We start from the raw sequence: 15,976 nt of genomic DNA on the forward strand, positions 1-15,976 counted from the left end.
TAAATGAAAATAAAGGTTGGTTATATACATATAACATCAAAATCTGATAAAATGAACAGAGCTTGTTTAGTAATACAACAAACACAATGCATTGTTACTGTGAAAATTAGATTTGTATCGGTATACTGATGATTGTACTGTTAATTTTATTTATATCCACTTGTTGATCTTGTTAAATTTGAGACGAAGTAGATCTCCCACAATATCAATATGGTGAAGAGCCTATATACATATACACAAGGATTATAATTCCATCAATCAACTTAGCATCAGTATGGATACTATATCTACAGGTGTAGCTAGCTAGCTAACTTACTAGTGCAAAATTAAAAAATTTTAAAAATATGAACCAGCATTACTAGCCATGAAAATTATGAAACCATCAGTAAAAAACTTACGCATCTATAGTTCACGACAATGTATGGCACCGCTCAAATACAATGCCATCTTGTGAGAGTGCAACAATTTAAAAACTTGCTAATAAAATGGTGTGGCACCCATTTCGCTCATGAGCATTTATTTGGGATGAAAACTTGTGAGTGAAATGGGTACCACTCCCTTTAATTAGTGAGTTTTATAATCACTCGCGTACTCACGAGATGACATTGCATTTGAGCGGTACCATACTTGTAAAGAATGGGTAGCAACTTTTCAGAAAATAAGGTACAAGTAGTGTTTAAATGTGAGATTAAAACTTCACATTTTCTGTTACACAGTGTTGCACATGAAGAACAGGTAAGAGAAGTGCCTCTGCAATCAATCCAGTCACCACAAATAAAATGGACGATTCACGCACTCCAATTACTGAAGGCTCGAAAGTGAAAGTGGCCATTACACTTCGCTTTCAGCTATGTTCCGCCTGTTACACAGTGCTACAAACGAAGAACAGTGGGAGAAGCGCCTCTGCAATCAATCCATTCACCATGGAAAATACAGATGATTCCCATAGGGAAGCCATCACACTACCGTGAACCAACACCTTTGACTGTCAGCAAAAAGAAATGGGACACAAAGGAGGACAAAGGTAAGTCTATGATGCGTGCATAGTACAGTATGTACTGCAGTTTGCCAAAAGGCACATCTCAGGACGAAGTGGCATTGAACAATAAAAAAAATCAAGCCTATAGCCTTAGCCGTTATCGAATTATGGTTGTCTGAAGGCATGGGCAGGCAGGCAGGCAGGCAGGCAGGCAGGCAGGCAGGCAGGCAGGCAGGCAGGCAGGCAGGCAGGCAGGCAGGCAGGCAGGCAGGCAGGCAGGCAGGCAGGCAGGCAGGCAGGCAGGCAGGCAGGCAGGCAGGCAGGCAGGCAGGCAGGCAGGCAGGCAGGCAGGCAGGCAGGCAGGCAGTAGAAAGTTCCATTGATTTTTTTTTTAAATCGTAGTAATCTATTGAAAGCATTTAAGGTTGTGCTGAAGGCATTTTTAGGCTTGGTTATACCTAACCAATACTGCCAAGGCATCAGGATAGTATTGCGAAGCTGGTTTTTTGGGTGATATTTTTGACCAGAAAAACCCAAACCTCCATGATCCCTAATAATAGATGAATTAAAAATTGGAAATTTTAAAATGGGAATAGGGATCGCTGAAAAAAGCCACAAAACAAGAAGGGATCGCTGGGGTGGTAATGTAAACCACAAATCCCTATTTTGACTCTGTCATAAATCTTTAGTTACATGCTCTGTCATTTTGAAGTGAGTAGGGATTTGTGGTTTACATTACCACCGACAGAGAGTCAAAATAGGGATTTGAGGTTTACATTACCACCCCAGCGAACCCTTCTTGTTTTGTGGCTTTTTTCAGCGATCCCTATTCCCATTTTAAAATTTCCAATTTTTAATTCATCTAGTTTGTGTACTTTTTAATTAATCCAGTAATGGATTATGAGATTTCTTTTATTGATAATAAAGACTGTTGTAAATAGTGTAATTTTGCATTCTGCATAGTAACACTGTCAACATTTCAGTACACACATGAAACTGATCAAATTGCAATGTACATACAGACTGAGAGTCTCCTAATATGAGCTACAATTTACATTACTGGTGCCTTTAATAGCTGTCAAATTCAGTGCAAGGATTGTAGTTATACACTTGACTGCATTATTAGAGTATTTAAGTGACTGCTCTATTAGAGTATTAATCTGGATAACCCGCCCACGTACAATAATCATGGAGCGAAAAAAACCACCTTGCAACAAAGTCATCAGCCCTATACTGAGTTTAATAAAGACAGATTCTATTAGCCACAAGTAGCGCACACCAAAAAACTTAACTCTGAGCGTGATCTTGTATGGCTTCTCAAGCGTAATGGCATTTTGGCAAGAAGAAACGGCCCGGTTTGGGCGGTTTCCATCTGAAAACGAAATCAAAAATAGGTCATGGACACGCACAATGATCCATTCAGCAAGCCTTGCTACTTTTTATCCCAGGATTCTCCTTGTAAACTTCGCTATGCCTGTGAAAGAATAATAATAATAATAATATTATGAATAATAAGAATAATATGAACAAACTGGCAAATTTCAGTGTTGTCTAAAATACACATACTGTTTCCTTTCCACTTGATACTTACTAGTGGACCAATACTCATTGCAAAGAACCACTAGAGGGTTGTTTTGAGTTGAAGGATGCTTTTCAAGGTGGTTTTTAGGTGTGTGTTCTATTAGGATTTTTGCTGGGCGATCCCTATTATGAACCCACTATCGTGGTTCATGATACAGTTCTATCATACTGTACATATGATTATCACATATATTAATCATTTGGTGCTATATTGTTTGGACACTGTTGATAATACTGTGGAAATAAAAACAAACTCAGAAATGGTGTGACCTATGTATCAGGTTTTGCTTAAACAGTCATACGGTACTGCCCAAGCGCACCGTTGCACTCTCAACTTTGCTTGAGATTTAAAAAAATACAAATTAAGGGGCGTGGCAACTGTTTCACTCGCGATTCTTCTGAAGGAAACAACTGTCACCTTGCCTCGTGAGCAAAACAGTTGCCACACCCCTTAATTAATGATTTTTTTGAATCTCGAGCAAAGTTGCATGTACGAGTGAGTGTGACGTTGCGCTTGAGCAGTACCATATATCAGCATTTATCAATTGGGATTCAAATACAAACAAGCAAGCTACACAAAAATTGTTGGATTTGTCATCTTTTGTATCATCAATGGAAAAGCCATAAAATGTACAAAATAAAGCTGAAATGCTGTCTGTCTGTCCGTCCGTGGTCCAGCTAACTCTCCAACAGTAACACCAGATTTGCCGCATATTAATCACCATCAAGCTGGCACCAAGGAGTTTATTAATAGAAATTTCTAGCATGTCCTATTTGCTGTACAACACTGAAAAATCGTCACTGCTGCAAGTTCATAAACTGGTATTTCGAGAACAGCTACTTCACACTACATGGAATGGCAATTGCAGCCCTACCCCATTGATCTACATTATAATGAATGCCCTTGGTGGCAACTACACAGTGATTTCTACCGCTAGGATTTCACTATGGAAAAGTAATCTTCAATGTTTTCTGACATGTGCCCACGCCCACATTTCATCTGTAATTAACTTCAAACTCTACAGGCCTACTCTCTACCCCAAATTGTACTGTATATCCTATGGTGGAATTCATGCCTACAACCAATGAACTAACCTTACAATTCAGCAAACAAGCAAGCAAACAGACAGGAAAATAGAAGTATAATATAACTTGAGTTTACAGAAAACACGGTTACTTTGAAGTACCGTTGTTATGTCAATAGTAATTATGTCAGATGCATGTGACACGTTGAACTATTCTACAACGTACTATGAAGGAAAGCGAGTTTCTGTGCTTCTAGAATGCTAAATAGGTGGATCACAGCAAAGTAGAAAGAGTAACAGTGAGGCATCTCTGCCTGGTGTGACGTCCGTTTCAGAAAATCGATGCCAAACAACACAAACTCATGACTGAAGAGGCTTGATCTTTGGCCACCAGCTCTAAGAACAGCACATGTAAAACTGAATAAGGCAGGAATACAGCTTTGAAGACAAAAGTAACCAAACGTAACTTCAAAAATTGACAAGCCAGTGCAAGCTCTTACCATAGCATAAGCTCTCACCATAGCATAATCTAGGTTCTTACGAGGCTAGGATGACTGGAACAACGTATGCTAGAATTTATAAATTTCCAAGAGAATTACAGCTGGTAAAATGGAATTCAAAGCCAATAGCTCCAGAATAGTTCGCATGTGGGCACAGCAGAATAAGAACTCCGGAGAAGGGCAGGAACAGCACAGGGCAGAACTGAAGGGAATATAAACACAGCTTCGAGAGAGGCTTTGAGTGAGCCGGCCAAAGGCAAAGAATACATTGTAACTTTGATAGTTCACACATGGGCACAGCAGATAGATAACAGTAACAGCAACAGGTATTTGCAGGTCTGCCTGTCTAACTTTAATGCCCTGAATCACACAGTCAGCATGGCAACCCTAATTCAACTTCACTGTGTATTCAACTGATCAGTCATATGGATGCACAAACTAACTCCATACATTACATTGTACACTTGTAGTTTGTTTTATTAGTTACAAATAGGGCTGAAACGAATACAGCGAGTACTCGAATACTCGCTAACGGATTTTGTACTTGGATAGTAAATTTAGTACTCGAGTATTCGCGAAGATCACGTGAGCTGTATCACATTTCGTACGAATTATTGATATTGTTTACATGTGTGGCGAAGCGAAAGAGTAGCAGCCCTATATGGGAATACTTCGAGTTGACAGATGTCTTAAAGGATGGTGAAACGATTAAAAAAGCCAGCTGTACTCTTTGTGATGATGTCCAGTTAGCGTACACTGGTGGAACCACAAACCTCTTTAACCATTTGCGATTTAAACATGCCTTAGAATACAAGACCATGACTGGTGAAGATAGTAGCAGTAGTCACAAGCGACAAACCAATATTGTTTCCTTTAATCAGTGTTGCTCACCAGACTACGCGGCAAAGCTAACAAACAGGATTGCCGAGTTTATCGTACGTGACATATGCGGCCCGGCAGTTTCAACAGTTGATGAAAGTGGGTTTCAAAACCTTTTTTAGGATTGGTTGAACCTAATTATTCTATACCGTCACGTATACACATCAGTTCTGTGATTTGCCGAATGTATCTCAATGTTAAAGAGCAATTGTGCAAGGAGTTGGAGTCGCAGTACCTAGCACTGACGACTGATTTGTGGACTAGTAATTCCACCGAAGCTTACCTTACAGTTACAGCACATTATATCGATGATAACTGGAGGATGGTCAGTCGAGTGCTCCCGACTCATGAAATGCCCGAACGACATACTGGTGTTAATATTGCAAACAGGCTTCAAACTGTTGCAAAAGAATGGAACATACCTGATGATCACATTGTAGCAATCGTTCATGACAATGTGGCAAACATGACAGTAGAGGTGGGGTGGGATGATGTCAGTTGTTTTGGTCACACATTGCAGCTGGCAATCAACAGTGGTTTGTCAGACAGTGTACTTACTTGGCTGACAGCTGCTGCACGAAAGTTGATAGAGCACTTTAAACACAGCAGTAATGCCATGGCAGCTTTAAAGTAAAAGCAGAAACAAACTAATGTACCTGAACACCACCTTATCCAAGATGTTACCACAAGGTGGAACTCCACTTACCAGATGTTTGAGCGCCTTGAAGAGCAGAGACTTGTACCTAAAAGATGATCAGTGGGTGATGATGGGACAAATGGTGAAGATTTTGAAGGCTTTGCAGGTGGCCACAACAGAACTTTGTGAGGCCAAGGTAGTGGCAATGTCGCTGGTTTACCCTGTTGTTAATGGTCTCCTTAAAAAGCATTTGATTACTACCAGTGGTGATGTACCAACTGTAAAGAGATTTAAACAAACGGTTACAACAGAGATCAAAAGACGATTTAATCCAGATGGGTCAGACATTGTGACCAAAGTAGCGATATTATCCTCTGCGCTTGACCCAAGATACCTTCAGCTGAAGTTTTTGAATGAAGACCAACGATCTGCTGTTGTTGACAGGCTTAAACAGAAAGTTAAAGAACTAGAAGCAGATTCAGAAGACAATGAAGATGATGCTGAACAGAGCCATGGTGAAGATGAAGGAGTTGGTGAACATGATACCCCTGTGAATACAGAAAAACCTCCAAGTGCGTTAGCATTCTTGCTGGAGAGTGATAACAATGATGCAAATAATCTAAATGATGCTGAAGTGCAGGTGAATAGATACCTAACAGAGCCTCCTTTGAAGTGTGACGAGTCTGGAAACTGTTGCCTAGATTGGTGGAAAATTAATGGTGGACGTTTTCCTCAAGTAGCAGTTTTGGCTAGACGATACTTAAGTGTACCACTAAACAGACATGGGGCCAAGTACATTTGAAAGTACTTAAGTAAAGTACAAGTACTTTTGAATTTTCCAAGTATAAGTACAAGTACTCTGACGACAATCAAGAGAGTACTTAAGTAAAGTACAAGTACATGCTGGAAGTACTCAAGTAAAGTACAAGTACATTTTGCTGTAGCAAAATATACACTTATTCAGTGTATTGTAGTATGTAAGTGTACCTAGTGGGGTTGGTACTTTCAGGTTTTTGTCAACTATTCACTCTCTTAAACATTTAAATGCACTAACTTTAGCAGAAGCATTGTTTTTATTTGCCACAATTCTATGACATCATTAATCGTGGCTACATGATACATAGTAAGGTACTAGAAGAATTGTACAATGCACCTTCATGCAATTTTGTTAAGTACCCACTGTGTACAAACTACGTACAATGTTTGCAGTACTTACAAGTACTTAAGTACTCAAGTACATACAAGTACTTAGCAAAGTACTTGAGTATAAGTACAAGTATACTGGGGAAATTAAGGAAGTATTTAAGTAAAGTACAAGTACTTTCAAATCTGTACTTAAGTGTACTTAAGTATAAGTACTCATGTACTTGGCCCCATGTCTGCCACTAACATCTGTGCCTGCTGAAAGGATATTTTCTACAGCAGGTGCTTGTTATAAACAAGCAATGAAGCAGTCTGACTCCAGAAAATGCCGACATGATTATTTTCTTAAATAAAAACCTCAGTGGAAGTCGATTTTAACCTGCTTGACTTTGAAAGATATTTCTTAAATTCTTAAATCTTAATTCCCAGTGATCCAGATCATACATGCACCAACAAATTATGTATCTGAGTGAACTGACATTGTTGGTATACAGAAGTACTGCTTTTACTTGTCATTTACAAATGTTTTTAACTTCATAATTATAAATAATTCTTTTAAAAGTTTATACAATACAACAAATTGAAAATATGTGTAATTATTTGGGTAATAATTGTAGATCTTCATTGCTTTGTGGTCAGTTGCTAAAGTGAATAAAGTAATGTAAAGTGTAAACATGCATGCACATGTGACTAGCTATATTAAATTGCAAGTATTCGTGAGTACTCGATCGTTAACAGTAAAGAGTACTTGAATACTAAAACCCATGATCACTTCAGCCCTAGTTATAAATACAGATGCATGTGTGTGGGACTGTGAGTCAATGAGTATACGTAAACTTGAATGTCTGTTGCATCAATTAGTGCTACAGTTGGTGAGTTAAGCGGATTAAGGACACTAGAGTATATTTTACTTTTACAGCAATACGTGTATGGTTAAGTAAAACAAAACAATACTCACCACCTGCAAGGCACATATTATATATCAATCACTTAGTTCAACCTGCACGAAGGGTAGACACAATATTATATCAACTACTTATGCATGAAGAGCAGTTACCGCAGCTAGTAAACAAATATACATGACTATAAGACTGCATTGTCAGGTGGTAGGGTGCCAGTGCACCAGAATACAAAATAAGGATTACATTTCAAATGGTCCATTTCCACGCAAGCTAAAGTATTCAAGGTATGCTAATGAATACTAAATGGGTTGTGCAACATCCGGTGTCCTTTGGCAGGCCTTAAAATGTATTGAAGCCTATGGGACTAAGATCTCTACATGTCACGGGAGCCCAAACCACACCATTTATTCTTATTATAAGAACGTACCTGTACTTTTATAGCAGCCACTACACTACAATGATGACGTAAAATTGCTGTGTTGTGATCGAGGAATCAGCAATCTTGTGTCAAATGGTAGTGATATGTTCAGTTGCAAAACCTGTATCTTTCCTAAAGCAAGACCATTATAAGTATAGAGGATCGTTAGGCACCAAAATATGGCCACCAAACCTACATGAAATAATCACCTAGATTGATAGAATCATAGCGATGAAGGATCACCTACTGTACACTGTATTTCCGTGATGAAATATCGCATAGCGTAGTTCCCAGCCTTGTAGAAACATAGTAACAACATTTTTCTCACTAAGTAGACTTTCTAGATGCTGAAAACAAAGTCACTAGAGTCTTCTGCTATGCTAAAGTCCCTTCTTTCTGCTTTACAACACAGTGAATCTCCATAAACTATATACCATTGTGATGCTAACAACCTAAAGATTACAATATCGTTCTCATAATAAGGATAAACGGTACAGCTTAGGCTCCCATGAAGAATTCTTACCTCACTCCCATAGGCTTAAACACATTTTAAAGGACATTGGATATTGCACAATCGCAATTAGTAACCACCACACTTATGTGACAATGGTTATTCAACTACTACTTGAATTTTCATACCTCATGTACATTATTGAATAAAACAAGTACAAGTGGTTGTATAAGGAAAAATTAGGAATTTTAAGTTCGAATAGAGATCACAGAGGGAATCAAGGGAAGTCGCCTACACCTGAAGATATACTAGTGAATAGCCATGACTGACTTAGGGATTAAATGTTCACTAGTATATCTGCAGTTTTAGGTGACCTCCATACCTTTTTCTATGATTCCTAATTGAACTTAAAATTCCAAAAAAATTTTTATATAACGTTATTATGACTGGTGAACCTGCGCATACCGCATCATCAAAAGAAAGGATGGTACCAGAGTTAATGTTTTCATCTGAAAGTGCGCCCAGCTATTGATTACTGACTTGAAAGTGAGGTGGCCATTACACTTTGCTCTCACCTATTTTCAGCCCGTTACTCAGCGTTACAAATAAAGATGCCTCTGCGATCAACCTAGTCACCATGGAAAATACTGCTTACAAATGGGAAGCCATGCATCACGCCAATGTGAATCAACACCTGGAACTGTCAACAAAAAGAAATGGGACACAAAAGAGGACAAAGGTAAGTCACATGATGCGTGCATTTTATGTACTGCGGTATGCCAAAAGGCACATCTAGGGATGAAGTGACATCAAACAGTGAAAAAATCAAGCCCGTAACCTTAGTCGTTATCAAGTTATGCTAGTCTGAAGGCATCAGGCTGTTAGTCAGCCAGTAGAAAATTCCATTGAATAAACCTTTTTAAAAAAATGTAGCAACCTATTGGAAGCATTTAGGGTCGTAGTGAAGGAACTTTTGGGTACCTAACCAATACTGCCAAGGCACTAGGATGGTATTATGAAGCTGGTTTTTGGGTGATATGTTTGGCCAGAAAAACCCAAACCTTATCCGTTTATGATTCAATACTAGTTCATCGCATTCTGATGGATTTTTGAAGAATTAGGAGTCTTGTTTAGTTTTTACTAACATCTAGATAACTTTAAAGAATTAGGGAATATTCTGAAATAATTGAATGAGTTCTAGAGATAGCTGATACAAAATTATAATGCAGAAATCTTTTGGATATACCACTGAATAGTGCCAACACAAAGGGTTTATAAGATCAAGATACACAAATAGAGTAGCCATTTACTCTATAATAAAGCAGCCAACTTTTGATTCCATGTTTCTGTTTGGGGCGAGCCTGAACAAGCCCCACGCTAGTGGAAAGCTTTGTATAAAAATGGAAATCTTACATGTGCTTTGACAGACTACGATTGCAGATTATGATACCACCTTATTTGATTAGTCTTGAAAGTCATGCCACGGAAAATAACGTTTTACTAATAATCCATATAAGGTTAGTACAGTAGTTTATACATACATGATGAAAACTAATGGTTGCAGTTTACTAACACTACGTGTAAGAATTGCTGAAAGTGCGGGTGAAAGAGAAGAAGAATGGAGCCAGCAATAGACTCAGAAGAGAACAGGAAACCCAAGAAAAAAGACAGCTCAGTGGGCAAGGTTTTAATGCATGCATGCAAATAGCTAGTGCCTACCTCAATGATTTTCAAAAAAAAGTTTCCCATTCAGACATAGGGATAGCTAAAGAATAATAAGTTAGAGAATAATTTATTTTATTTTCTATTTATTAAGGCTTTACAGCACAAGTGCTGAAGGTCTAGACTATGTAAGAAGTTATGCTATGAGTGAGGAAAAACAACAGGCTGAACTTCAACAACAAAGAGAACATGTACAGAGAGCATCAGTTGGCTCAGCTAACTGATGCTCTCTGTACATGTTCTCTTCGTTGTTGAAGTTCAGCCTGTTGTTCTCTCTGTAGATGTTCCTTACAGAAGACAGCAAGATAGGTACAGAGTAGACACTGACGAGCACAGTCAGAGAGAAGCAAGGTTTGTGGCTTTATCAACAATTCATAATAATAGACTGCATGATATCAGACTGCCATCACCAATGCTCAACGCTTTGATGCAGGCCATAAAAACCCCAGATGCACTAATGAATTAATATACAATAGGCTTGGAAACTTCCACATATAATCGTCTTGCTCAAGAGTACACACCGACCATGATGGTTAATTTTTCCTCTATTGACATGAATGTATGCATATGTAAACACACAAAGTACAAGCCACGTCCTCTCTTCCTTTGAAAGGATACATGAAATCACTCCTCTTCCTCCACAATTCATGCATGATGTCACCTAGGCCAATCAAAAATCTATACCTGTATAGCTGGAGAGACATGATTACAACAGAAATTGCTAACACCAAGTGATGATATATAATAAAAAACTTTTATCATAATGATCCCTACTAACTTGTAAAACTCCTAATTTTTCATTACACTTGATATTGGCTATCAAGAGTCTATAATTGAGAGGTGTAATTGGACTAGCTATTATAATATATTAAGCTGTAATTGAAGGGATCAGCAGCAAAAGGGGACAAGTGCCATTTGAAAATTTAGGTGACCACATAGTGGGCATTAAACAGAATTTTGAGATATAATTGAATTATTGTAATATTTGCTAAAAATCAATTTGAGACTGCCATAACTTTTAAATTCTGTTGTTTACTTGATGACAACATTCTTCACATGGATAAAACAAGCCATTCTAATTTTTAGAAAAAATGGAAAATCTAAAATGGCACATGTCCCTGATCCCTTCAATTGTATTTTCTGTAATTACGTACTTGTACATGTGAGTGTGAGCTATTAATTAGAATTGTAACTTGTACCACGGGGTGAGGTGTCATGATTACATTGGAGGTCCAAACGAGATAGCAACTTGGATCAGGGCGAGTAGTCAAGTCTCAGGATGATTTTCCCCCAAACATTGCTGCTACCAGCACACCAGCACTGGTGGAAGAAGATGAACTTACCTTATCCGATTCCGTCAGTGAGGAGGATGAACTACTGGATGGAGTAATCCTTCCACTCAACTCAAAGAAGATCATTATCAGTAAACTACGTCGACTAGCGACAATGCTGGAAATTTCCGCTGAGGGATCAGCAGCAACATTGAGACAAATCATAGAGGGGAAGTTGATAAAACTGGGCCACGAACCTCACAACACTCAAGTCATTGTTGGTAAGGTTGATTCAAGATTGTATCTTCTTGATGATTCTGAAATAATTGTGAAAGAAGTAGAGCACGTGAGTAATGAGGCTGTTGTAGAAACTCACCTGCAACAAATGAGCTACCGAATGAAACGTTGCTGCATAAAGAACTGCTCAAGGTGCATCTCGAACCTTCAAAATGAATTAAGTAGTCGGGATGCTATGCTAGATACTTTACGTAGTGAGTTAGCGACTGCCACTCAGAAGCTGGCAACAGTCAAATAGCTGCAGGTAGAAGTCCAGATGCTCAAGAAGTCATTGAGAATGCATACTGCGAAGGCATAGCGGTTTTGGAAGCAGAAGTGTGAACAGTTGCTGGCACACGAAGCGTTGATTAAAGAAAAGGATGCCGAGATAGCTTCGTTAAAAGAACTTGCGAGTGGATCACGTGCAACAAGCTTCGTCCCAGACTCACAGAGTGAAGGGAATGAGACTACCTTACTGTCAGAGACAAGCACAGTCAATCACGGTCACAGAGGCAAAGCTCCCCCAGTGGATGCTTATAATGGCAATGAGTGAGATTTGAAGATTGGCTCCCCAAGTTAGAGCGAGCTGCAAAGTGGTACAGCTGGAGTGATGAAGAGAAGGTCATGCAACTGGCAGGCCATTTGCTCAGGTAATCACTCTTCTTCACAGCCCATTAGCAAAAGCTCTAGACCACCACGTGAATGTTATGTTTGTGGCAAGACCAACTACTTAGCAAAACAATGTAAGCAACGTAAGAGTGGGAGCTCTGCCATGGAAACCAAACAGCCAAAAAAAGTATCAACTGTTACTTCAATGCCTTTGGCAGCTCCCAAAACGAGAACAGTTGCACTTTTTGGACTCCGATTCTGATGGGTCTGTTAGCGTTGTACGTGGCACAGATCATGGAAGTCACCTTCGTAGAGTACAGATTGATATAGCAGGAGTACCAGCCACTGGACTGATAGATACTGGTGCCGATATAACTATCATGGGTCCAGAACCATTTAAGAAGGTAGTTGCAATTGTTGGCCTCAAAAAGAGACAGTTTAAACCAGAAGACAAATTGCCCCGTACATATGATTGCCGCACATTCAAGCTTGATGGACGGCTTGACCTCGATGTGACCTTCATGGACAAAACACCATGCACACGGCTGTGTATGGGAAGATGGATGCCTATGACGACCCATTACTTTCTGAGGGAGTTTGTCACCAGCTTGGAATTGTGACTTACCATCCACAAGTGAATGCTAACAAGCCTAACCATAATCCTGCAGATGAACCACTTCTATCAACACTCAGTGTTCGCATTCAACTGGTAGAATCTGTATGCTTAACACCTCGCAGTAGCACTTTTGTATCTGTGAAACTAGAAAATTGTAATATCAATGGTCCACTACTATTGGAGCAAACTGATGACCTTACCAACAGTGGCTAAGATAGACTGGAAGTTGGTGAGTCACTAGTACATTACACTGATGACGGTTTTACCAAGGTTCTATTATGTAACCCCACAGGTTCCACTTGCAAAGTGAACAAAGGTTCCTGTTTGGGTGTCGCCTCCGAAATCAACTCACCAACTAGTAGTGCCAGTTCTCCATTATCAGCCACGACAGGGAATATTACAGCTGATCGGCAACGGAAGGTAACTCAATCAGTAGCAGAGATTGGCATTGATTTACCATGGCAAGATAAAAGCAAACCGTATTCCTCACTGTGTGAGTCCCACAGTGCATTTGCTTTGGAGAATGGTGAGAGGGGTGAGACAGACATTGTGACAATGGAAATTGACACTGGAGAAGCCCAGCCTAAGCACCATCCTGTTAGACGTACCCGTTTTGCAGCCAGACAAGAAATAGCAAGACAACTTCAGGAAATGCAGGCACAGAAAGTTATTACCCCATCAGATAGCCATGGGCAAGCCCTGTTGTTTTGGTACAGAAAAAGGATGGGTTGTTGCATTTCTGTATTGACTATCGAAGCCCCAATCTAGCTACTAAGAGTGACACCTTTCCTTTACCAAGAATCCCTTAGTTGAACAATAATGTACTGTTGTGTATTGGGGATTGTGCATGCCCTTTACTCAGACTGCTAGATCAGCTGGGCAGTACAAAATATTTTACAACTTTGGACCTAGCAGCTGGATATTGGTAGGTGCAGATGCATCCAGACTCAAGAGAGAAGACTGCATTTGTCACTCACCAGGGACTTTATGAATTTACTGTGATGCCCTTTGGTCTCAAAAAATGCCCCTGTTGTTTTTCAGAGATTAATGAACAAGGTACTCATGGGACTAAACCCAGAGAATGGTTGTGATTTTGTGTCTGTTTACTTGGACGATGTTCTTGTTTTTTTTTCAGACACTTTTGAAGATCATCTTGTACATTTGAGGCAAGTACTGCAGTGCTTTACAGCAGCTGGATTAAAGCTAAAACCATCCAAGTGTCATTTTATTTTGAGTATCTAGGACACACTATAACGCCACAAGGGATCTCTCCCAACAACAGTCGAGTGGTTACCATCCAGAATTTCCCAGTCCACTCATCAGTTAAAGAGGTGAGACAATTTGTTGGTCTTGCATCTTATTACTGCCGGTTTATCAATGGATTTGCCAAAATTGCACAGCAACAATCATTTCAACAACTCAAGGATACTTTAATCAAATCACCAGTGCTTGCTTATCCAGACTTCACCAAAAGTTTTATACTTGAAACTGATGCATCGATCAAGGGGCTGGGTGCAGTACTGTTACAACCCCAGCAGGACAATCAACTGCATCCAGTGGCGTATGCCAGTAGATCCCTGTGTGGAGCTGAAAAGAGATATGTCATCACAGAATTAGAAACTATGGCAGTTGTCTGGGCCATTGGCCATTTCCATGCTTATATCTATGGTCATGATGTTACAGTTTATTATTCTGCTGTGAAAGCTGTATTGGAAACACCTAGTCCTAGTGCAAAGCACCCTCCTTGGTGGAGCAAGATATATGCTAGTGGAGTCCGCAGTGTTCAAGTTATATACCGTCCTGGAAAGGAGAATTCCAGTGCAGACGCACTATCTCATAACCCACAAGGTGAACCATCCACTTCCTCCTCACATGGAAATGTGCACATAACAGCGGTCGACAGCACGTCCTCCTATTGACTCAGAGATCTCGCAGTTACTTCAACAAGAATGTACATCCTGCCACCATGATGTTGCAGGAACAGACCTTGGTATGGCCCACCAAGAGGATCCGGAGATAAACGAAATCTTTCAGTTTTTACACAATGACATGTTATCAGATGATAGTGTCAGAGCAAGGAAGATAGCAGCTCAAGCACACTCTTTTAATATTATTGATAGAGTCCTATATTTTATTGACCAGAAAAACAACCATTGCCGTAGATGTGTTGTTCCTAAACAGTTGCATTTCTCTGGTGAAAAATCATTAGTAAGGCATTGGTGGTGTGTATGGTGACATCACCAAGCATTGTTCTTCTTGCCCACAATGTGCTATGGTCAATGGGGCTGGATATGTCAATAGGCCTCCTTTGTCCCCCATCCCAGTTCAGTGCCCATTTCAGATTTTGGACGTGGATGTTATGGACCTGCCTGTTCCTGAATCAGGGAACCATCATATGGTAGTCTTTCAAGACTTTCTAACCAAATGGCCATTGGTATTTCCTGTGCCAGATCAGAAAGCAGTTCGACTAGTCAAGCTACTATCAGAAGAAGTTATCCCATTGTTTGGTGTGTCAGAGGCCCTTCTCTCCGATAGAGGCACCAACTTGATGTCTACTTTAATGCTTGATATTTGTAAAAAGCTGGGAATACGTAAAGTAAACACAACTGCCTACCATCCCGAGTGCAATGGGATGGTAAAACGGTTTAATCGCACATTGAAGACTGCCCTTAGGAAACATGCAGCTACTTTTGGGTCTCAGTGGGATCAGTACTTAAGTGGCATTTTATTTGCTTACAGAAATGTACCTCATGACTCCATAGGTGAAAAGCCTTCACTACTGGACAATATATCCATGCTATTACCATGGAATTCCCATAACCACCTTGAAATACCCATGAAAGTTTCAGTTGGTATTTTTCATGGGTAATGAAATACTTATGAAATGCATGGAACAAAATAATGTACCAATGAAAAACCCATGAACAAGTGAGTTTTCGTGGGTTTGTATGTATGTACAACCCATGA

General features: G+C 39.7%; 1 protein-coding gene across 3 annotated transcripts in view; it reads right to left on the reverse strand.

Annotated features, from left to right (window-relative positions):
* LOC136268117 (serine palmitoyltransferase 2-like) overlaps positions 1–15,976 on the reverse strand; it is a 54,695-nt gene continuing 38,719 nt past the window's right edge. For 2 of the 3 annotated variants that reach the window (XM_066063348.1, XM_066063350.1), the window contains one exon: positions 1–222. In XM_066063348.1, coding sequence (XP_065919420.1) covers positions 151–222 — 72 coding nt within the window. In that variant the 3' untranslated portion in view covers positions 1–150. Of the gene's footprint in view, positions 223–7,265; positions 7,387–15,976 lie in introns of those variants that run through there. The other variant, XM_066063349.1, reaches the window with a different exon arrangement.

This window comes from Dysidea avara, chromosome 10 (assembly GCF_963678975.1).
Source record: "Dysidea avara chromosome 10, odDysAvar1.4, whole genome shotgun sequence".
Taxonomy (NCBI): domain Eukaryota; kingdom Metazoa; phylum Porifera; class Demospongiae; order Dictyoceratida; family Dysideidae; genus Dysidea; species Dysidea avara.